At 39.4% G+C, this 23,544-nt stretch overlaps 1 protein-coding gene across 1 annotated transcript in view; it reads left to right on the top strand.

Annotated features, from left to right (window-relative positions):
• Window positions 1-23,544, top strand: part of COL19A1 (collagen type XIX alpha 1 chain) — a 199,627-nt gene that overhangs the window by 1,980 nt on the left and 174,103 nt on the right. The window contains exons 3-5 of the mRNA XM_069851444.1: window positions 1,426-1,555; window positions 11,344-11,418; window positions 11,896-11,995. Of these exons, the coding sequence (XP_069707545.1) occupies window positions 1,462-1,555; window positions 11,344-11,418; window positions 11,896-11,995 (269 nt within the window). The 5' untranslated portion in view covers window positions 1,426-1,461. The remainder of the gene's footprint in view (window positions 1-1,425; window positions 1,556-11,343; window positions 11,419-11,895; window positions 11,996-23,544) is intronic.

Genomic DNA, 23,544 nt, shown 5'->3' with positions numbered 1-23,544 from the left:
AAGCCCTCCGATGTTGCTGTCTGGGCTCCGGGCAGCTCGGGGCGCTCCCGGAGCAGCCGCGGGAGGGACCCGGGGGGGTGGCGGTGGCCGATGGGCGAGAACCCAGCCCATAATCGCTGGTTCTTGCTCGTAAAGCAGGTGCAAGGGATGAAAAAATAACGTTATTTGGCCGGGTGTTCCCTTTGCTGCCCTTGGGGAGGCTGGAAAAGTTAATGATGGTGTAGTGGCTGTCGGTGCGGGACAGCGGCGGGACAGCTTTGGGGTGAGTGAGGTGCCCTGTGAAACTAATTGCATCTTACAGAGAAAAATTATAGGTAAAACTGGGTTAAAATAGATTAAAAATTACATATGCTTAGATTTATGAAGAAAAAACTTAAGCAATTCCCCATTGCTGAGATAGTAAGACTTAAAATTGATTGATTTATTTAAGTTCTTAAAACAACTTTTTTTTTTTTTTTAAAAAAAAGGCAGCTTTAAACTGGATAGAAAGAAGGCATTTTTTACAATGAGTGTGGTGAAAGTGGAACAGGTTGCCCAGAGAGGTGGTGGATGCCCCATCTGGACTGGAAACAGTCAAGGTCAGGTTGGTCGGGGCTCCAGGCGACCTGATTTAGTTGCAGACGTACCTGCTTATTGCAGGGAGGCTGGACTAGGCTCCTTTCCAACTCAATCTATTCTGTTCTTTAAAAATTGTATATTAGCTATGTGATTTGTTTTTCTCGCAGAAAATGTGATTAGAAAAATATTTATAATTTTCTGTATTTTGTTACATTCACGTCCGTTCGAGTTGCCGTTGGCTTAGAAGAAAAACTGATGGTGTCTTCAGAGGGCTAATTTTCTGTATTTCATTACATTCACGTGCGTTCATGTTGCCGTTGGCTTAGAAGAAAAGCTGATGGTGTCTTCAGAGGGCAATAGATAAATTGTTGAAGCCAAACTTTAGACTGTAAACTCAATACAGGCTGCTCTAGGTGCTTGTGTATTTTGCCAGGCTGAGAAACGTCATGGTTTGTTTTCTTCTGCAGTTAAACTGGAACTTTGTGTTGTCCTTCTTTCAATTCGAGGACTACTTCAGCAGTCACTGGCAGTGCTGTGACACCAAACAGTTCCACTAATGTATTTAAAATTGAAAGTCTGGGATAAAAAATAAAAGAAAACTAGTCATTACTAAAGAAATGGAAATGTAGTGTCTTTACAACTTGTATCTTTGAGTTAATACTTCTGATGTTTTATTGCTGAATTTAATATAAAGGAGTATATTTGTAAGTGCATGCGTCTCTCTGTAGCTCCTTACAACAGATAAATGTTACGCTTTGTGCGTGACTAGCAAGTTCTTTACAGTTAAAAAATTGTTTGCCCTTTTTTTATGGGGTGAGGGGAAAAATAACAAGAGATTGTCCTAAACATGATTATTTTCTGTTTCAGATTTGTAGCTGATTGTTCACATGTGTCCAGGGAGAGATGAAGCACACTGGATCGTGCATTGTTCGGCTCTGTATGGCCGTCTTCTTCCTCCTTCATGTTTCTGCATCTGTGGCTGTCAGTGACCAACTAGGTATTTCCATTTTTTTTGCCCATCACAGCCCAAAGGCATGAATCTCATTACTGAACAAATTTGAACACATATTGATGGTACATGGAAAATAAGCAGTATAAGCAGATAAAACTGTACAAGATATTTTTAATCTCTTCTAAAATGCTTTAAGTTTGAGGCGGTTCCAAAGCAGCCTTTCTATTTTCTGTGCTTGAAAGATACATGTTTGGAAGTATTTGTAGTTCCTAGGAGTTTTGGTTTGTACTTTTGAAATTACTGTACACAACAAGATTCTGAGTCAGAGCTTGGAAGACTTATTTGGATTAAATAGTGGCTTTATTATTGCGGACAACATAGTAGTTTTATAAGTGATCGCATTGACCTAAACAACCTAATGCTCATGTAAGTTCACCTAAATTTAATCCCGAGACCAGATCGTATGTTTCACAGATGTAGAGTCAGACAAAGCCTTGTGCCTAAGAAGACAGGGGAAAGGAATATAGTGATATTGTTAAACCCAACAGCTGTTACCTGTCTTCTGCTAATTTTCTCATACTTCCCTGTTTTCTTCTCTTGCTGTACACATGCTGTCTTGCTCTCTTGCTTAAACTGGGCACTGGCTTGCCAGCGTGTGGTAGTTTCTGTCTTAAAGTCGTATCACTTGTGACTGTAGAATAAGAAATTGTAAGCTTTCTAGAACTGCTCAGCCTCAGCATCTACCTCAACTTTCCAGAATTTTCCTACAATTATTAGCAAGGAGAACATGCTTGTTACTATTTCATAGAAATACAGAGAGTTGTTTTCAATTTCCTTTTTGTTACCAAATGAAACTTATTTTTAATAATGCTGTTTTCCCTGAAATCTGATGAAAGGTAATAGAAGCTATAAGCACGTAACTGCTTTGAAACTCTATAATGCATCTGAAATTCAGACCCAAGAAACGGAAAGCATCAGTGACTAGGATAATAATGTTCTTAATACTTCTGAAAAAATAAATAGTAATATTTAAGAAATAAGTGTCATGTATGAGCTTTAAAGTGAGAATAATGTGTTATGAAGACTCTGAATTTAAGTCCTTTTTATTTTTAAGGCTGCAAGGCTAAGTGCTCTACTGATGAATTATTCTTAACCCCTGTGAGAGTGTAAGCCTACATCGTAGCTATGCAATCTTTTTCTTTATTGGCCTGAAAGAAGCAAAACAGGTTGTCTTCTCTGTCATTGCCAGCTGCTCTACTGTAGAAGGGAAGTTTTAAAAGTGCTATAAGGGTGAGAGTACAGAGATTCCTAAATAATATTTTCAAATTTATTAATTTATAATTAAAACAAAATGCTAGGAAGCATTGCCTTTTTTTTCATTTATCTTCTTGTATTTTCATCAGGGAAAAAAAAAGCTTTAGTAAAAAGTGGACTAGTCATAGAAGGTGTGACAGGTACACCGAATTGCTAGTAAGAGTATCGTAGCTGTGTTTTACGTTCTTTTAAAAGCTTGTGGCCAGACAGCCAGTGGGCGAATTGCAGTTTTCCTTAACTTGATTGCCACAAATGAAACAAATATGGGTCAGATTGAACCGCTGGAAAGAAGAGGAGAGATTGAACCTCTCCTGAGAATAACTGAGGGTGTGCAATTGAGAGAGACTTCTGCAGTCTGGGGTGATAGAGGCGAATGGTGAGGAACAACAAGGAGATAGCTTCCAGCTTTAACAGCCCTGTCAACAGCAGGGAATAGGCTCTGAGTGAAGCTGCAGGTTGGTCATGGGAGAGAGACCGAAGGGATGGTTACTGTCCCAAAATTAAATACCATTTATAGGCCAGAAAGCAAGAGCTGAGAAAGAATGGACTCAGTGACAGTGCAGCAGTAAGGGGTACAAGTGTGTCTGCGAGCCTGTGTTGATCTACCCTGTACAGCTGAAAGGAGTATGCTCTGTTGCAAAGTTGTCTTGTTCTAGTTTGATAATTTGTGTGCAGGTGAATCCAATGGAAATATGCTCACTTCAAAAAGAGATAAATACATAATCTCATCTTTGAGTTTGTTTTGGATGGTGTTTGTTTGTTTGTTTTTTCCCTTTCTTTCATTAACTGGTTCTTTCTTGGGCCTTCATTCTCTCTAACACTAACTGTTTCGATCAGCAACTGTCCTTCAGGATCTGCCTAGGCAATCCTTTTGGTTTTCTTTGTTAATAACATATACATAGCATTTATTTCTCACTGTGCGAACACAGAAGCTTTTCCAGCAAAGCTCATTTAGATAGCATTTTGCATTATTGCATTTACATCCTGAAATTTCTCACCCGATCTGCTTGTGTCTAAAGAACTGGCCTTCAAATGCAGGGAGAACTTTAAATTAAAGTTAACTTGCAGGTGGAGTTGGAGAAAGAAGTGTGTCGGGGAAGGAAATTTTGTGTGCAAGGAAAAGGATTGGCTTGTGTGCGTATGTTGGGGAGACCTTTCTGAGCTGGCATTCTGAATCTTCTTTGGAACTTACTCATTGGCTCAGTATTATAAATAAATACCAGTATTGGGAAAAAATGTCAGAGTGACAATATGCTAGATCTTCTCAGAGCAGTCCTCCTTAGGCTCTGAATGTGTGCCAACAACCATTAGATTCACATCAAGGATTATTTTCAGTTCTCGCTTGTCCAGAAGTTTTGATGTGCTGATTGATCATCAGAAGAAAGCACTCACTTCTGATGACAGAATACAACAGAACTGAAGGAGAGGGTTCAGGAGTTCTCCACAATCATGTTTTTGATCTGACTTAAAAAATATTTTCAAGTTTTTTAGGTTTTTTGTTGGATTTTTTTGATTTTTTTTTTTTGTTGTTGTTGGGAATGTGGTTTTTGGAGTGAGGACGTGAGCTCTTTCTGTACTGACGCAAGTTCTAATTTGATTGTTCCTGAATGCTTTATATTAAGAATATCAAGATTTTGTCTCATTCTTGGATCATTACTCCTTTTCAAACTTTTCTTTTTTTTTTTTTTACAGTTACTGTTTTTCAGTGTCACTTGCTAACCCATGAAAAATGTAGGGTAAACAAAGTCCCAGGACTGCAAGGCATGGTGAATTTCCATTGCCTTTTGACGTGGAATGTGTTGTGAAAAGTATTGGCTCTAGATCATAATTTTAGATAGGCACTTTAACCCAAATACAATGAGTAGTTTCAAGCATGCAAATCAGTTCAGCTTTTTGGGTTTCATGTTTTAGTACAGCTAGGTGTTTCTAAAAATCAAGATAATGCCTCTACAGTAACTTATACAGTGTAGTCATTTCTTAATACTTACATTCTGAATTTTTGAAGTTGGATCCACAAACTGTTGTTAGTGGTGAACCTGCCACCCTTGGATTACTTGGCTTATAGTTGAATATGAAGGCTTATTGAAAGCCTACACACTATGGAAAAGCCTGACATAGGATGTGGGTGTATGTTACATGTAGCTTTGCTGTTTGGTCATATTCAGTTGACCTGTCAAGCTTACTAACGGAGACTTCAGTGCCCTTGCAATGTACACAACAGTGGTGTTAAGAAGGCAGCTTAAAACTTCGCCTGAACATAAAGTTTAATAATTAAGTAGCAGATAGTTAACCTCTAAGGTGAATCTGGCCATTACAGATTACGCTTGATCTAGAGGAGCCAAGAGTGCTTATGGGAGGCCACAATTCCCAGTCAGGAAGTGTACACGAGATGTCTGTAAGAATGAGACTGAAGCATGTATCAGAGTCTCCTCTGTCCTCGTTTGCACGGAAAGTAAAACTGGGCATGGGGCCTAGATGGAAGCTGCAGTGTGCTTCAACAGGTGCCTTGATCATTCCAGGAATTCAGAACATGCCATTGCATGTTGCAGCAGTTAAAGTAATGGTGTTGCATCTATGCTTCTTGTTTTTGTGTAATGCTATTAGAAAGCAAAACAAAAATAAAACTTAACAGCATCTTATTGGAGAGACAGAAAATCAGTTATCTCTGATATACCTGCTTGATTTGCATAAGTACGTGTTTTAGAAATTATTAGGTTGATTTATAATAATGAGCTCCTATGTAGAGCTCATAGATTTCTAAAAGTAAAGGTCTGTAATTTGTCTAATGGATAAGTAATCTTATGAATTTATTAGTATGTCACCTTTAGTTTTGACATCACCATTTTAATATGTATTGTGGACTTCAAAGCAAACAGACCCGGTTTTATTACATGCAGAGCAATCTAGTGTATAAATGTAAGCACAGTCTTTTTACTGATTTATTAGTTTTTATAGTAATGAATGATAACAGGACAGGTAGGTGCATGGTTTCTATGTCTAGATTAGTGGTAAGGATTTGTCTTGTTCCTTTTCTTTCCTGAATGTCTCCATGTAGATCTAATTCAGTCAACCACGGGCTGATTGGGTAAACTGTGTTTTTTGTCCTGGGCTGAAAGAAATCTAAAAATCTGTGAGCAGTGCTAAAATTCTTGGAAGAGGCAGACTCTTTCACTGTACAATCTGTAACTGTAGAAACAATTTTCATCAATCTGTAGCAATGAAAGTTGACAGTCCTGGTATGGGGAAGTTTAATTTTGAATACTTCAGAGTTTTGTCTTAGCTCTATGTTCAAAAGAATAACATTGGCCTAAAGGAGTGCATCAGCAGCACAAGATAGCAAAGATTCGTAGAATCATAGAATAACCAGGTTGGAAGAGACGCACCGGATCATTGAGTCCAACCATTCCTATCAAACACTAAACCATGCCCCTTAGCACCTCGTCCACCCGCGCCTTAAACACCTCCAGGGAAGGTGAATCAACCACCTCCCTGGGCAGCCTCTGCCAGTGCCCAATGACCCTTCCCGTGAAAAATTTTTTCCTAATGTCCAGCCTAAATCATCCCTGGCAGAGCTTGCGGCGATTCCCTCTTGTCCTGTCCCCTGTCACTTGGGAGAAGAGGCCAGCACCCTCCTCTCTACAACCTCCTTTCAGGTAGTTGTAGAGAGCAATGAGGTCTCCCCTCAGCCTCCTCTTCTCCAGGCTAAACAACCCCAGCTCTCTCAGCTGTTCCTCATAAGGCCTGTTCTCCAGCCCCTTCACCAGCTTTGTTGCTCTTCTCTGGACTCGCTCCAGAGCTTCAACATCCTTCTTGTGGTGAGGGGCCCAGAACTGAACACAGGATTCGAGGAGCGGTCTCACCAGTGCCAAGTACAGAGGGAGAATAACCTCCCTGGACCTGCTGGTCACGCCGTGTCTGATACAAGCCAAGATGCCATTGGCCTTCTTGGCCACCTGGGCCACTGCTGGCTCATGTTGAGTCGCTGTCAACCAACACCCCCAGGTCCCTCTCCTCCAGGCAGCTTTCTAGACAGACTTCTCCTAGTCTGTAGCACTGCACAGGGTTGTTGTGCCCCAAGTGCAGGACCCGGCATTTGGCCTTGTTAAACCTCATGCCATTGGACTCTGCCCAGCGGTCCAGTCTGTTCAGATCCCTTTGCAGAGCCTCCCTACCCTCCAGCAGATCGACACTTCCACCCAGGTTAGTGTCCTCTGCAGACTTGCTAAGGGTGCACTCGATGCCTTCATCCAGGTCATTGATGAAGACATTGAACAGGGCTGGACAGCACTGACATTGAACATTGAACAGCACTGAGCCCTGGGGAACCCCACTTGTCACTGGCCTCCAGCTGGATTTCACACCATTTCCCACCACTCTCTGGGCCCGGCCAGCCAACCAGTTTTCCACCCAGGAGAGTGTGTGCCTGTCCAGGCCAGAGGCTGACAGCTTCTCAAGCAGAACGCTGTGAGAAACTGTGTCAAAGGCTTTCCTGAAGTCCAGGAAGACCACATCCACAGCCTTTCCCTCATCCAGCAGCCGAGTCACTTTGTCATAGAAGGCGATCAGGTTAGTCTGGCAAGACCTGCCTTTTGTGAACCCATGTTGACTGGGCCTGATCACCCGGTTCTCTTGCATGTGCTTCATGATAGCACTCAAGATCACCTGCTCCATGACTTTCCCTGGCACTGAGGTCAGACTGACAGGCCTGTAGTTCCCCGGGTCCTCCCTGCGACCCTTCTTGTAGATGGGCACAACATCAGCCAGCCTCCAGTCCAGTGGGACTTCCCCAGTCTTCCAGGACTGTTGGAAGATGATGGAAAGGGGTTTGGCCAGCACATCCACCAGCTCCTTCAATACCCTTGGATGAATCCCATCTGGCCCCATAGACTTGTGGGTGTCTAGTTGGGCTAGCAAGGCTCTGACCACCTCCTCTTGGATTATGGGAGCCTCATTTTGCTCCTCTAGCTCCTGGGCTTGTACACAGAGGGAACAACTTTCTTTACAATTAAAGACTGAGGCAAAGAAGGCATTAAGTACCCCAGCGTAGCAATAAGTACCTCAGTTCATAGCAACCCTTTTAGTTCTTCTGGCAATATGGAATACAACCAAATAAGTAACATTTGCATGGCCCGTCTATGCTGTGAGTGTTACACCGCTGATAGAAATAGGTCCACAGTCCAATCTGTGGCATGTGAGGAATCATTGCTATCATATGGATAACACAGAAATTAAGAATTGAGTCTGTATTTGGACTTTAAAGAAAGTGGCTTGGGGAATAAGCTAAAACTTCTTAGTCTTTTTCCACTCTGCTCTCATATAAGCTAATGCTGAAAGAAAAAAAAGCACAGTTGTGTCCCAGATGCAGTACAAGGTAAAATTGGCAAAACTCATATCTGGCTGCTTTTATTATAAATACTGTAAACTAATCTAACAGAAAGGGAATCTGCCCTTTAGCATTGATATATGTGTAAATATATATACACATATAAATATAGATATAAAAAGCCCCTTGTTTAGAAAACATGTAGATTTAAGGTAAACTTTTGTCAGTGTTTGTGAGGTGCTATTCTAGTTTCAGCTGTAAAAGGCTTCATCTTTGTCAACATATTTCTTTTAGCTATACCAGTGTAAATCTACCGTAACTACATTCATTGTTTTAGAGTAGCTACAGATGACCCTCAGGGGTCTCTTCTGGGACTGGTGCAGTTTACTATTTGCATAAATAATACAGACAGCAAGATTGAGTGCCCCCTTGGCAAGTGTGCAGGTGACACCAAGCTGAGTGGTGCAGTTGTCATACCACAGGGATGGAATGTCATCCGGAGGGACCTTTACAAGATGGAGGAGTGGGCCCATGTGAACCTCATGAGGTTCAGCAAGGCCAAGTGCAAGGTCCTACACCTGATTCAGGACAATTTGAAATTTCAATACATGATGGGGGAATGGCATGATTGAGAGCAGCTCTGTGGAGAAGTACTTGGGATGTGCTGATTGATAAGAAGCTCAAAATGAGCTGGCAATGTGTGCTCACAGCCCAGAAGGTCAACCTTATCATGGCCAGCAGGTCAACGGGAGTGATTCATCCCCTCTCTGCTCTGCTTTGGTGAGACCCCATCTGGAGTATTGTGTTCAGTTCTGGAATGCCCAACATAAAAAACATACGGAACTGTTGGAATCAGTGCAGTGGAGGCCACCAAGATGATCAGAGGGCTGGAGTGCCTCCCAAACAAGAACAGTCTGAGAGAGCTGGATTGTTCAGCCTGGAAAAGAGGAGGCTCCAGGGAGACCTTATAGCAGCTTTCCAGTATCTGAAGGGTGCCTACAAGAAAGCTGGGGAGGGATTTTTTACAAGGACTTGGAGTGGTAGGATGAGGGGAAATGGCTTTAAATTGGAGAGGGGAGGAGAGGATCTAGACTAGACATTAGGATGAAATCCTTCATGATGAGAGTGGTGAGGCACTGGCACAGGTTGCCCAGGGAAGTTGTGGATCCACCTCCCTGGAGGTGTTCAAGGCCAGGTTGGATGGGTCCTTGAGCAGCCGGGTCTGGTGGGAGGTGTCCCTGCCCATGGCAGGAGGGTTGGAGCTGGATGATCTTTAAGGTGCCTTCCAACCCAATGCATTATATGATTCTGTGTCTGTATGTCCATAGTTTAATAATATGTATAAGTGATTGAAGACAGGGGTTTGTAGGGTAAAGGGTATCTAAGGTGAGCCTGTTTCTGTCCTATACTGTGTGCTTGCACAACAAATGGTGCATTGAAAATGCTATGTCAGTATGTAATTTCAGTGAATTTCACTGCTTTTCACACTGCATAAAACTCTGCAAAATGAAGGATATATAAGATTTAATTTTGGTCTCAGAGATTTCAGCGTAGATATTCTTAACAGTTCTGTGTCTTTACTGGGGAAAGGGAATTTACAGTGAGAATTGGTGTTGGGTTTAATGCATATGTTTCATCTTATTTGTCATGAAAATTTGTAGCTATCTGTATAGGTAAATTCATATATGTGTACCTCCTTGGGTATACATATGAAGGAAAGAAGATACGATGTTAGTGTCTTGGAAATAAATTTACAATTGGTGGTTATTTGTAATTGTAGATGGCAATTTAGATGTAATGGACATACAATTTGATGAATCTTACAAAAATGTCTTCCACCAACTCTATTTAAATATTTGACATAGTATTTATTAACTATGCTGCCAGGAGGCATCTTTATATCTATATTATGCATAACTTGGTTTCACTTTTACTGGTGGTTTCCAATTAGCCATTCTTAATCCAGATCGAACACCGTAACACTTTTAATAGAATTTAAGACTTTTGAAGGATAATAGGTTTTCTACATCACTACAGAATGAATGAATGAATGACAAATTTCACTTGTGTTAAGGTTATGAATATAGCTATTTTGAATGCCAGCTTTCCCTCTGGATGCTCTTAGAAATCTTTAAATATAGATGATTTCCAGGTTAATGGTAGGACATTCCTCCTTACTTTTTTTCATTGAACTGACACTTCAGAAAACCCCTCGACCTTCACTGTTCAGCAGCTTTATATATACTTTGGCCCTGTTTTTAGTTGTGTCAGCTCAACATGGACCTCTGTGCTCGATAAGTGCACAGGCCAAATCCTGCTTGTCATCTTCCATTTGACAGTTTTATTAGGTTTAGTGGAACTACTTGCGCAGTTTGTTGCAGAAAGAGCCTTGGCTCTAACCCGTGCTCAGAAGTGATATTTTTCTGTATTTGCTTCTTAAAAGTGGGTATTACTGTGTGTATTTAAAAAAAGAGATGAAAGGGCTCCAAGTAATATACTGCATATTAACAATACAATGTTTGATCTAGGTGTACAGCTAGATTTAACATTAGAATTTACCATTTTCCAGATTCTAGAACATTCTGCTTATCTACCTAAATACTGTGGGTCAGATTTAATTCCTTGTAAAGCTACTTTAATCTTCAACCATTTCTTTTCAAAATACAAGTATTGCTTCCATTGTTTATTATACAATATGATTATATTCTTGTTAATCCACATTTTGAAGTTATTGTTCACTGAAGTAACAATAGATTATTGTAATGGTAATCACGCATTTCTGCTTTATTTTTTGATGTACATTAATGAGAAGATATTTTCTAATAATATAGACAGAAATACAAAAAAACTCCAAACTTGCAGCAGATGTTATTGCTTTATAAGTATCGTAGATGGAAAGAGCTTGCTAAGAATTTAGTGTTTTTCTTTTGGTTACATTTTTCATGTGTACTACGATCATATAAGCTGAAATAAAATGTGATAAAATTTTGTCTGCTTATATTACTAGAACTGCATCATGAAATTTGAAATTTCATTGGTTTAACTTAGATGTAATTTGGTTCATTGCTATTTTTCATATCCCAAAGAAACAAAACGAAACATTCCTGTTAATATTATTGCTGTCATGATAGTTTGTTCCAACATATTTTTATTTGATTGACTTTTATGATAGATGCTAAACTATATTCTCTTGAAGGTGCTGTATGTCCTTTAATGAAAACAGTTGTCCATCATCTCAAACAAATCGACCGAGACAGTCTTGGTGTTTCAGGTAAATGACTGTTGATAAATAAAGTGGCTAATAGTGGATGTAATCATAGTCCTACTGAAGCTGACTTTAAAACTGAAAGGGCAGTACAAGACTGCCACCCCCATGTCCCAAAAGCTGTTGTTATTTTTAGGAAGGTGGGGTTAAAGTCAGAACATGTTGTTCTTGGAAAGTATTGGTTCAAGTTCTGCAGCCACACTAATTTCCACTGTTTTTCGCCGACATCCTTTTTTCTTATCAGTTCAGATAATAAAAGGAAATAACGAATGCATTTCTTAGGTTGCAAAGTCACCTGCTGAATGAGTTTTGTACTGATAGTTTCTTTGTCGATACAATTAATTTTGGAAGTTTCTCTGAATTAAAAGTACTGGTTTTCAAAATAGCTTGCACTATAGGAAGTCGCTAAGCATGCTAAAAGTCAGTATTGATCTCCATTTTTAAAATTGCATTAAATAAACTAAATCATATCTTGTTTCACAGGCTTTGATTTGGCAGAAAGTTTTTCTTTGAGGCAAGCGTCTTGTGGAGGGAAAAGGATGTGTTTTAAACTGGGAAGTGCACCTCTCGTCAGAGACACAAAGTAAGTGTGATACTACTTTTATCCTAAGTCTTTAAAAGACTCACCTCTGACTAAGTGCCACTAATGAAGTGAAACATGGAGCAGTGTATCCATAGGGTGCCGCAGAAATACAATTGCGTCTGTTTTCATGCATTTTCATCTGTCATAGTTGGGTTTTATTCAGGAAATATTTCTATTGAGGTGTGTTTTTCTTCTGGAATCTGGAAGTATCCAGGTAGGAAGTTAATTCTGAATATTTTTCTCAAATCCTGTTTCTGATACTGAAGAAGACTGTACTGTTTAAACAGAAATATTTATAAAGTGAAGAACTTTCATGGCGTAACAAGAGGTGTTCTACTAATCTTTCCTCAGTGAAATTGGCTATCCTCTCTTTCATTACAGCTGGCAGGATTAAAGAGAGTAACCATTTCTTGAAATGCGATATTTTTGTGATTAGTTGGGGTTTTTTCAGTGGAATTGACCTCTTGCGTTTGAGCAGAAATAGAATGAAACTAGGCAGCATCCTGTTCTGACCCAGGATCTGGTGAAAGGCAGAAACTGAATGAAAAAATCAAAAGGAAGGTGAAAAAGAGTAAGTCAGAATGGGATTGGATGGGTTTGAGTTTGTGTGGGGACAAGGAAATGGCAAGAAGCCGTTAGGAATGTAGTTTCAAGTTCCTCATGCTTAGTGATGAGAGAGAGAAGATCATCTCAGAGCTTCTTGGTTGAGATGTGTTCCCAGTCATGAGGCTGTGGTTTCTGTACAGCGTGTTCCTGTGATGACAAGGGAAGCAACTGTATTCCCATGTCTTCAAGTTGGGTATTTTGTGTTGCAAGAGGTCTGGCTCCAGCTTGCCTAGGAAAAAATACACCCAGTCCTTGGACTTCCCCTCTCCCTGGATCCTGGGCGGAGCAAAGAGGGACTGTGGGTAGCATGATGCCAGGGGAGAGGGAGAAGAGAGGAATCAAAGAAAGTGATCTTTGGGAGAGGAGAATGATTAAAGAAATATGACCTACATCTTCTAGATTATTGGATAGATTCTAACTATGTGCAACTCTGCAAAGTTAACGTAATCACTGTCTTTTCTTCTAAATACTTCGAAGTTTTGCTGTTGAAGCAAAAATGACTGGATAAAATTGACACAGAGAGCACTGTATTCTTACTAGAGCCTTCCCAGTGTTACCCAGATTGTCTTTAGAAAAGGAACAAGTAAACTTAAGTGCTGCCCATATATGTAATTAGTAAAAATATTTTGAAAGTTTGTCAATAAGAGAATTTTATTTTAAATCCAGTATTCATTTAACAGATTTTTTTCAGTACATGGGAATTTGAGGGTCATGTGAGACTATAGTAAGAGTGGAAAATCAAGGCCGTAACAAAAACTCTGGGGCAGTTTCCCTTTTAGAAATAGGAAGCTAAGTAATGCTTTAAAACAGTGAAACACATATTGCAAACTGACTTATTCTGAAACTGTAGGAAAATCAGTGTCAAAAATGTAGTAAGAAGAGCTAGGAATTGGAAAAGGGTGAATTATTCAAAATTCGCATTGCTTTGAGGGAAAATTCATTATTCTAAAGAATCGATTTCTAAGAATTCGTTGTTTATGGAAGGGATCTGACAGGTGATGTGGCGTTTGAAAAACGTCTAGCCTTTTTCCTAGCTTTTATTAGGAGGCCTGAATGCTTATGTCTGTGCTTTATTTTCTTCTTTTAAAAACTGTTTATTAGCAAAGGCAGTGAAAATGGGGAAATCGTGCATGGCTGATAGCTTTGTCTTAGCAAACGCTTAACTCTTAGTGATTACAAGGAAAACACTCTAGAAAGACAGGATACTTTTTTGTTTTTTTTTTTTTACTTTATGGGGTGAGAAAGAAATCCAACAGATTTCCTTTTTTTTTTTCTCTATATATTTTATCTGTTCAGGTTTTGGTAGGGAGGATGAATCTTTGAGGCAAAAATGGGTCGGTTTTCTTCATTTTCATTGTAACTTGGGCAAGGGGATAAATAATTTCAGTGAAGGATAAACTGAAAGGCAGGTGGTGTGGTTTTAATGATCTCTTGCTTCTCACATTCCTCTCCTTCCCTGTTGTTTTGTTCTGTGTGTCCTCATTAACCAAAGATAAAATCTTTCCAGTTTCCCAAAACATGTGTATCTAATGGATGAAAACTTTAACTGGATGAAGCAACTGAGATGATTATTAATAAAACGTGTAACAATGCTAATTTATGAATAAAGCTAGGCTGAAAATTAATATTGTGTTATTGATGTTAATAAGATAAAAGATAAGCTATTCTGTCAGCTTGCTGTGGAAGTAGTACCTCTTACATATATCTCCCCAAACAAAAAAAAGGGTTAAAAGTATTTTCAATAATTTTAGGCATTAGAGAATTTCCATTCAATCCTATTTCTTCATGGCAATAGCTTTGCTAGTGCTCTTAGAACCTTTCTTCACAGAGAAATGTATGTCATAACTAAGAACAGAATTTACTTCTTTTGTTCAGTATGTTGAATACAGACCAACTTTCTATTCTTAAGACTTTAGAGAAGATTTTAAAAAGTTATTTGTTTAAAGTATATTTGATAGTCTGATGGTCTGAGTTGGTTTTTGAAAATAAGAGCGCAGGGCAGTCAGGAGCACAAAGTAGAGCTCTGACATGGTAGGGTTACAATGAAGGATAGGCAGGAACTCAGATATCTGTCATCATAACCTTATAACTTAGTTATCTCAGTTATCACTGTATGATATATTACCTTTATTTAAATCTCCTTCTCTTACGTTATGTCAGATTGTTTGGTTCCAGCCACCTTGCATAATTAGAAACAGAGTTTTTTTAGGATCATTCTGCCTCAGAAAATATGTTATTAGACGTGGCGTGCAGTAAGCAGCAGAGCAGTGTTTGTTACCCATCCTGCAGGAAACTGAGAGTATCTGATTAAGCTGACTAGCAAGTATCAAGTAACTTGGCACATCTCATGTTGCATTTCATTCATTCAGTCGTAGTGCGGGTAATAGAAAGCTATGCTGTGCCATTTTTCTTGTGTGATGCCATTTTGGTTTTCTTTTTTTTCAATGAACATGGAGTAGTATTGCATCTATTTATGTGTTGTAAATAATTTACAATGCAGTGTCAGCTTGGGAAATCGGTTATGTCTGTGTTGAATTTTAGTTATATTTCTTGTCTTTATCTTTTTTTACGATGGAGCTTTGTACGTATTTTTGTCTTGTGATAGGAGATGGAGAGCTTTACTTATGCTCCGTGTAAATGACTATTAAATATTAATTCAATTCTAATAATATTTTTCAAGATTGAAAAGTGATTTTTAAATTAAAATACTGAGCAACTACAATTCTTATGCGGACATTAATAAAAGCTATTCCTGAGTAAAGTAGTATAACTGAGCCTTTGAATAATAAAGAAGTTCACAGTAAAATACTGTTATGCATGCAATCTAATTATATAGTTATTATACGGTTACTGCTATTATGACTCTTTTAGTTCTGTTTCAAGAAATACATTACAGAGTTGCATTTTGTTATTAAGTTCAACATGTACTGCCTATGCAATGTCTTCCAGTTTGGCATAGGGCTTGCTGACAAAAACAGCACAGGGCTCTGTGCTGATAGCAACTCCTTTGGATCTGCCAGCGGTATCCAACACTTGTGGATATGAGGCCTTTTAGGCTAATCTTTTTTCTTACTTGCCTTAGAGTAAATAGCAGTACACTGAAATAATTTCACTGGCCTTTTTTAAAGATGCATTGTATGTCAGTCGCTCCTTGTTCTCACTCCTCTGGGTTGCTGGGTTTGGGTTTGTTTTTTTTTTTCCCCTTTTGAAAGCGCCAGTAAAGGAAATTTTAAGTTGATTGTGACTGAGTTTCAGAATGCTTTTGAAGTGGATGTTTATGATTAGCAAATCTTAATGGCACAGTCATGGCTTTCTTATTTTGTAGTTTGTTTGGCTTGACAGACCATATTAATTTACCAAAGAGATTATTGTAGCTGTCTGTTAAATGATCTCAGTTACAGCAGTTGGGATTATTCTCATGATTTTTTTGGGGAGTTCTTCCCCTTTCAGTGTAAGATCCTGCAAAAGAGCTTGGATTTTGACTGTATTTGGACTGCTGAGCTCTGTCATAAATGTTGACACACACTGCTGCCAGAAGAGCCGTGGCTTGGGCCATATTTCAGAGAAAGTGTTTCACCTCCATGTGATGTCTAGTGACTGGATGCAGAAATACTCCTCCCGATTCTGTTGTTATATTCCAGGCTGGAGGATTCTTTCTGCTAAGAACAGAAGTTGATGAGGAAAGAATATTTATGTGGGGTTTTCTGGTTGTTTTTACTGCTGACCTTTTCAAGAGCAAAATGTGCAGAGGGAGTTGCATTCCCTTGAGCACAGCAGGCATCAAGTGAGGCAGTTTGTGTGCACAGCCCCTTCGTAGCTAGCATTTTGCTCCCTGAAGGCATCTATCTCTGGGCACCTTTGCAGCCATTTACTTAACCTTATGGTCTCTGATTGTATCTGCTGAGACTACACTTTCTTCACCAAAACAATAAATACAGAGGTCCTTGCACATGACTACAGCTGTCAGTGAATGTCTACATGGGCATGACTTCTGATTAGTTTTGCCCATGGCATGTGTTTTGGACAGTGAAGACAGGTTCTGCAGTCTTCTTGAAAAATATTATTAAGATATGTATTGAGAAGTCATATATCTCTTTTTTAAATATGGTATAGACTTCATAGATTTGAAACTCTTTCATTGAAACAGTTTCAAAAAAAAATTATCAAGAACTTTTCAAATAATGGGTTTAAACATCTACTGAAGAAGGCAATAAGGTGGCACCCTTATTTGGTGGCAATAGTTAGTTATGCTAACAAGCTTTTATCTGTGCTTACAGAAAGTCCTGCTAGCCTTTGGTCTATTAAAATATTAGATAATTATGTAAGAAACCACCTCTCCCTTCCTATATTGTGTGTTTATTTGAAGTCATTTGAGCTTCCTGGAGCCAGCTATGCCAGGACTGAAATGTCTGGTATTTTGGTTGCAGGGTATTTTCTAGAAAAGAGCCTTGTCTCTGGAATTTGCTTTCTGAATGTGAGACCCTGAATTCAGTGCAAATCCTGATGCTTCCTTCAGGTCTTTCCAAGTAGTGTATCACAAGCTGCAGTGATAAAATCTGTCTTTTCTGATCTGGTTGAAAGGTACTGAAATTGCATACTTTGTATTTATTTCCAGAAACTTGTAAACTTACTGTATTTTATAAACTAAAAGGAAGGATAGTACAGGATTACTGTTTAAAGAACAAATTGGAGCTGTGCCTACCTTCTAAATACTAATTACTTCATTTGAAAAATGATAGGACAATGCTTCTTTTAAAGTATGAACACATGAATGTCTCTTTCTGCATATTTGGGCTTGTTTCTACCTGACAATTAACAAGAAACATGCCAAGATTTCTTGATAAAATTTAAAGTTCAGACATTAACAGATTTTGATTGCTATATTGGGCTATAATTTAAGATGGAATTAACCATTCAGAAAGACTCGGGAAAGGTGGCAGAGAGGAAGAGTATGGAAAAGTATAGTCCTTACATTGAAAGCAGATTGAAGGAACAGAGAGAGGAAAAACTGTTTTAATTATGTCTCTGGCTATAGCAGGTCTGAATTCTTTGATCTTTAATGTGTTCCCCAGACAGAAGAACACGTAATGTGACAGCTGGTTGAGTTGGTAAGATAAAGTTGGATGGAGTAGACTGTTCTTTTCTGTTTGTTTTTTCTTCCCCAGCTATGTTGTTCTTTCCATAAAATACGTGCTGATAAAGGGAAGGAGTTTTTGGGATGTGTAGTTTAAGGCCACTGGCCCACGACAAAAGTATGTAGGAGACCAGCAGTGTTTGCATGCATTTCCCTATATTCATCGTGGTTCAGGATGAAACTTCAGGCAGCCGATAAGCAAATCACAGAAGCACTGGATGAACAAATAGTAAAGACAGTTTACTTTCATTACTTAAAAAGCTTTCCTTAATTTGAAAAACACATATTTCTGCTCAGACTCGTGTTATTTTTTCCTGCTTGCTTTGTTTTATAGGAGAAATCTATCCAGCCAAAGTTATTATTTGGAAGGAAAATAAATTCACAACTTCACCTTCACAGCACTCTTCTCCAGCTCCCAACCTTACCTCACTTACTTCACATCAGCATCAGCCTCTCCAGTCAGTGAGGCTGGCTGCTTATTGTCGTGGCTGTGTGATATCCAGCAGGGAAATAAGAAGAATGCACTGCTGGGGCAGGGGGCAGCCTGTTTTTAGCTTAAGCAAATCTAGAAGTTCCACCTGCAGTTTAATTTTTTAACCTGCTCTGTGCAGAACATTTCTCTTGTTCTGGTAAAAGCAATGGCATATGTTGTATCTAAGCAACTTCAATTTTGCTATATACTCCTATAGAGAATTTTTCTTTTTTTTCATCTATTGCAGATGCCTGAGCTAGTTTTCAATCTTATTGGATAAGATAGCAAAACTTAAAACATACTGCAGTTGCTAGATGAAGTTATTTGTGTTATTAGATTTCTAGATTCAGTACAAGTGATGCACCTGGATGCTTCCCTGTGGCCCTTGTTCAAAACACTGGATGCAGATTCTGGCATCGGTTGTTCACTTCTGGTATGTTAGCTGACGAGAGCCTTAAGTGTTGCCAGACTGTGAGAAACTTTCACAAGAGTTTAGATGATTCTTATTCCCTGCCAAACATGATGACTTTTAAAGTCTTCGTAATGTTGTCTTGAGTTTTCTTGGCCATCTTTTTTGAAGAAAAAAGTCTGCCAAAAGTCGAGTAGAAGATAGCACTATAAATCAATAGAGAGGATGCAGATCTAAATCTGTTCTAAGACCTGTGTTTGAAAAGCACACGAGTCAGAATAGTCTTAGAACAAAGATACAATTGTGACATCAATACAGTTGAAGTTTCTTAGGAACGCAGAGTAAATATTGATATATACATCAATACTGTATGCAACCACAGAGAATTCAATGAAATGTACTGATACATTTCATCATTTGCATGTGGATCAAGATAGACTGTAGCCCCCGTATGTTGTAGTATAAATTAGAGACTGCAAGGTCGTTTATCAGTTTTGCTGACTGGGCTGAGAGGATTCAAGTGTCTTCGCAAAACATATGTGACTTCTCTAGCTGAAGCAGTGGTGTTTCAGAAGGCATTTATCAGAAGAGACTTAAAAAAAGAAACAAAACACAAACAAAAAAACCCAAGCCAAACAAAATAATAACCCTGTGTAATAAATCAGGATAAGTTTTCCTGGCTTTTAACTGTTATTAAATGTAGTTTGCATTGGCTATGCTGTCAGGCTTTCCTCCTCCTCTTTAACTAAATTTTACCTACAAAAAGATGTTTGTGCTGATACCTCTGTCTACAGTGGGGTTTTGTTATTTAAAGGTGTCATTGAAGTATCATTCCCTTCCCCAACCTTGCCCCTGAGTTTTCAGTTTTTCTGTCTACAAATAATTCATGAATGCTCTCACAGTGAAACTACCTGGTGCTTTTTTCATTACACTGATTTTTATTTATTTTCTGTTGGTTGTGAAAAATTTTTGGCCCTTAGCATTTCTCTATAGTTAGCTCTTTGCAGTTTTATCATCATACCATGAAAGATATTTTTTTTATTTTCGGGAATAAATTGCAGATTTTTAAAAATGCTTCTTTAATTTTGCGTGAACTGTACAGTCCATGCCCTCAAGTTTTCACTTGGAGGCCTGTGTATCAACTTGATTTCAGTTACAAGTGTACAGAGTTTGCTTATTGTAACTTTGTCTCCAGTGAATATTTATCGTGTCACGAACTCATTTCAAAACTTGGAATGATTTCATGAACTTCAACATGAAGAACAGCCTGTAATCTCTAGAAATGAAGTCCTGATGTACAGATATTGGTGTATTAACAGAACCATGTGCAAGAGATCATGTTATTTTTGGATTTAGTTGATGTGACTTGCTGCAGAATCTCAGAATTTCATTAAAAAAAAATAAAATCCTAAAAATACTCTGGGACTGAGCATGACAATACAGGCCTCGAATCTGTTGCTGGTTCCTAATATGGCATTAGGCTTTTAATATTCATATTGTTACGATGAGGCACTTCAACCAGCCCAACATCTGCTGGGAAAGTAGCACAGTGAGTTGTAGGCAATCCAGAAGACTCCTGGAATGTATTGAGGATAACTTCTTAAACCAGGTAGTAGACAGCCCTACCAGAGGGGACATGACACTGAACCTAATGGTCACCAGCACAAATGAGCTAACCAGTGATGTCAAGATTGGAGGCAGCCTTGGCTGCAGTGATCATGCACTGTTGGACGTCACTGTTGGAATTACCCCTGAGGAATATGGGTAAGGCAAAGACTAGAATCGGGGACCCTGAATTTTAGGAAAGCAAACTTGCAGCTGTTCAATGAAGTCAATAGGACCACCTGGGAAACTGCTATCAGGGACAAGAGAGCAGAAAAAATGCTGGCAGATGTTTAAGGATACTTTCTATGCTCTCCAGTTGTGTAGGCATGTGGTCAGGAAAGCCAAGTCATGGCTAGAGCTGAACTTGGCTTTGAATGTAACTAATAATAATAAGGGCTTCTGTAGGAATGTCAGCCAGGAAAGGAAGGTTAAAGAAGTACCTGAAGGGCGCATATGAGAAAGCTGAGGAAGGACTTTTTGCAAGGGACTGTAGTGATAGGATGAGGGGGAATGTCTTTGAATTGGAAGGGGGAAGATTTAGACTAGACATTAGGAACAAATTCTTCTTGATGAGGGTAGTGAGGCACTGGCACCGGTTACCCAGGGAAGCTGTGGCTGCCCCATCCCTGGAGGTGTTCAAGGCCAGGTTGGATGGGGCCTTAGTCAGCCTGGTCTGATGGGAGGTGCCCCTGCCCATGGCAGGGGGTTTGCGACTTGATTATCTTTAAGGTCCCTTCCAACCTAAACTGTTCTCTGATTCTATATAGGTACTGCTAATTGGTCCTTAAGAAGAGCAATGCAACGAGATTGTGTTATAGCTCTTCAATCTTTCAAAAACTCTACCCAGTTAATGAATCATGACTTTCCTTTCCATGAAATCATATCAGCTATCTTGAATCACAAAGTGGTTGTTTTTTTTTTTAATGCTCCTAACACTTTCACAACAAACCAGTCTTAAGCTTATGTAATTTCCTGGTAGCATAGCATAGCTCTTTCCTCATACCAGCAGTAATACAATAATTTATCTCTTCCTAAACTTAAAGAAAGTCCTGAGGAAAGGAAAGTAACCTATTAAAAAAATCATTTCAATGTCTGTGCTCCTTTTTCAGTAAACACAGGCGGCATTTCTTGGCATCTAACATTTTCAGACAGTCAAGTCACCATATAAAGTTTCATTTCTAAACTACTGCTGCAACTTATTTTCTATGTTTGGTCTTGCTGTGGTATGTTGTCTTCCAGTGTCTCTGTCTATATGATTACTCTTACAAGTTACCATCTATACCACGTCTTATCCACAGTTCATGTAAGAAGGAAACATTCTCTGTTAAACATTCTCAGTGACTTAATTTCATAATTTTTAAAAGAACAACCTACTGCTCTGGAAGCCTGACCTCATAAAGCACCTTGTTTCCAAGTAACATCTTTACCTATAAAATGAATGAGTTATCTACTAATTCTGTTACTAGATATCAATCCTGGGCAACAGCAATAATTTAATGCTGAGTCCTGAGTGTAAGAACTGGACCTGCAAGTGCATTTTCTTCCCTCAGGTCCTGGCAAACTGTTCCTGTTATTGGATGTGCTCCTGGTGAATACTATTCTCTGTTGTGGTTAGTTTAACAGATTAATTTAAACTGCCAGTCGCCTAGCGTTATGACGTGCTTACTTAGAAATAAATTGCCTAAGTTAAAAAATAAGATGTGTGGAGTAACAGCCCCTTGGTGATGCTATTATCTGCAGTTGCTTTTCAGGCAGGGTCCACAGAAAAGCTCGTGTTCCTTAGCTGTAAAATAGCTATTTATACAACAGCATATAGATGTATATTCAACTGCATTGGAGTAATCAACACTGCTCACCATAGATTATGGATTTAGACATTTCTTACTAAACTCTCAGCAGAGTCAACAAAGAAAACAGTAAAAGATAAATTTCAGTTTATTAAGAAGTTCAGCAGTAACACTGCTCCTACAGGTGTAGGAATGAGCAGCGGTCTGATCTCTGTAATAAGAACTATGTGCATTTTCATAGAATCATAGAACAGTTAGGGTTGAAAGGAAACTTAAATATCGTCAAATCTAACCACCCTGCAGTGAGCAGGGACATCTTCCACTAGATCAAGTTGCTTAGAGGCCCCTCCAACTTGACACTGACTGTTTCCAGGAATGGGACATCTACCACCTCTCTGGGCAACCTGTTCCAGTGTTTCACCACCCTCACTGTAAAGAGTTTCTTCCTAATCTCTGGTCTGAATCTGTCCTCTTCTAGTTTAAAACTATTACCCCTTGTCTTTTCGCTACAGATTCTGCTAAAAAGTCTGTCCCCATCTTTCTTATAGGCCCCCTTTAAGTACTGAAAGGTCACAAGATCTCCCCAGAGCCTTCCCTTCTCCAGGCTAAACAACCCCAACTCTCTCAGCTTGTCTTTGTAGGAGAGGTGTTCCAGACCTCTGATCATTTTTCTGGCCCCCCTGTGGACCTGCTTCAACAGGTCCATGTCTGCCTTGTGGTGAGGGCTAAAGTGCTGGACGCAGTACTCCAGGTGGGGGCTCACAAGAGCAGAATAGAAGGTCAGAATCACCTCCCTTGTCCATGAATTTTTATATATCATGGAGCGTGACTTGGCAACCACATCAGCCAATTCCCTCAGGACTCTGAGATGGATCTCATCAGGTCTCATAGATATATATATATGTGTGTTCAGGTTCCTCAGGTAGTAATGAACCTGATCTTCCTCTGCAGTGGGAGATGCTGTAGTCCCCTTCTTGTCCGTTGACCCAGGATAGGTAAGGAGAGTGGTTGCTAGTGAATGATGCCAAAAAAGTTGCCGAGTACCTCAGCCATCTTCTCCTTTGTTGATATGAGGTCATCATTTTTGTTCATCAGTTGGAGCTCACTTTCTTTAACCTCCCTTTTCTGTTTGACACACCTGTAGAAGCCCTTATTGTTATTCTTTGCTTCCCTTGCCAAGTTCAGCTCCAGCTGCCCACTGGCCTTCCTGACCCCATCCCTGCACAACTGAGCAGCGTCCCTGTACTCTTCCTGGCTTACGTGTCCCTGCTTGTACAGTACAAACAGTTCCCTCTTGCTTTTTAGTTTGACCAGAAGATCTTTACTCAGCCACACTAGTCTCTTCCCTTCCCTGCCTGATTTCCTGCATCTGGGGACTGAGTGCTCTTGTGCTCTGTGGAAAGGATCCTTAAATATATTAATCTGTATTATGCATGAGATTACATTTCTTACAGCATCTTAACTTTTGTTCTCACAATTAAACGCCATCTCTTTAAACAGCTCGTATTGGATTGATTTTGTTCTCATACACAAGTA

Source organism: Phaenicophaeus curvirostris, chromosome 2 (assembly GCF_032191515.1).
Source record: "Phaenicophaeus curvirostris isolate KB17595 chromosome 2, BPBGC_Pcur_1.0, whole genome shotgun sequence".
NCBI classification, from domain to species: domain Eukaryota; kingdom Metazoa; phylum Chordata; class Aves; order Cuculiformes; family Cuculidae; genus Phaenicophaeus; species Phaenicophaeus curvirostris.
This window is presented reverse-complemented; position numbering and strand designations above follow the sequence as displayed.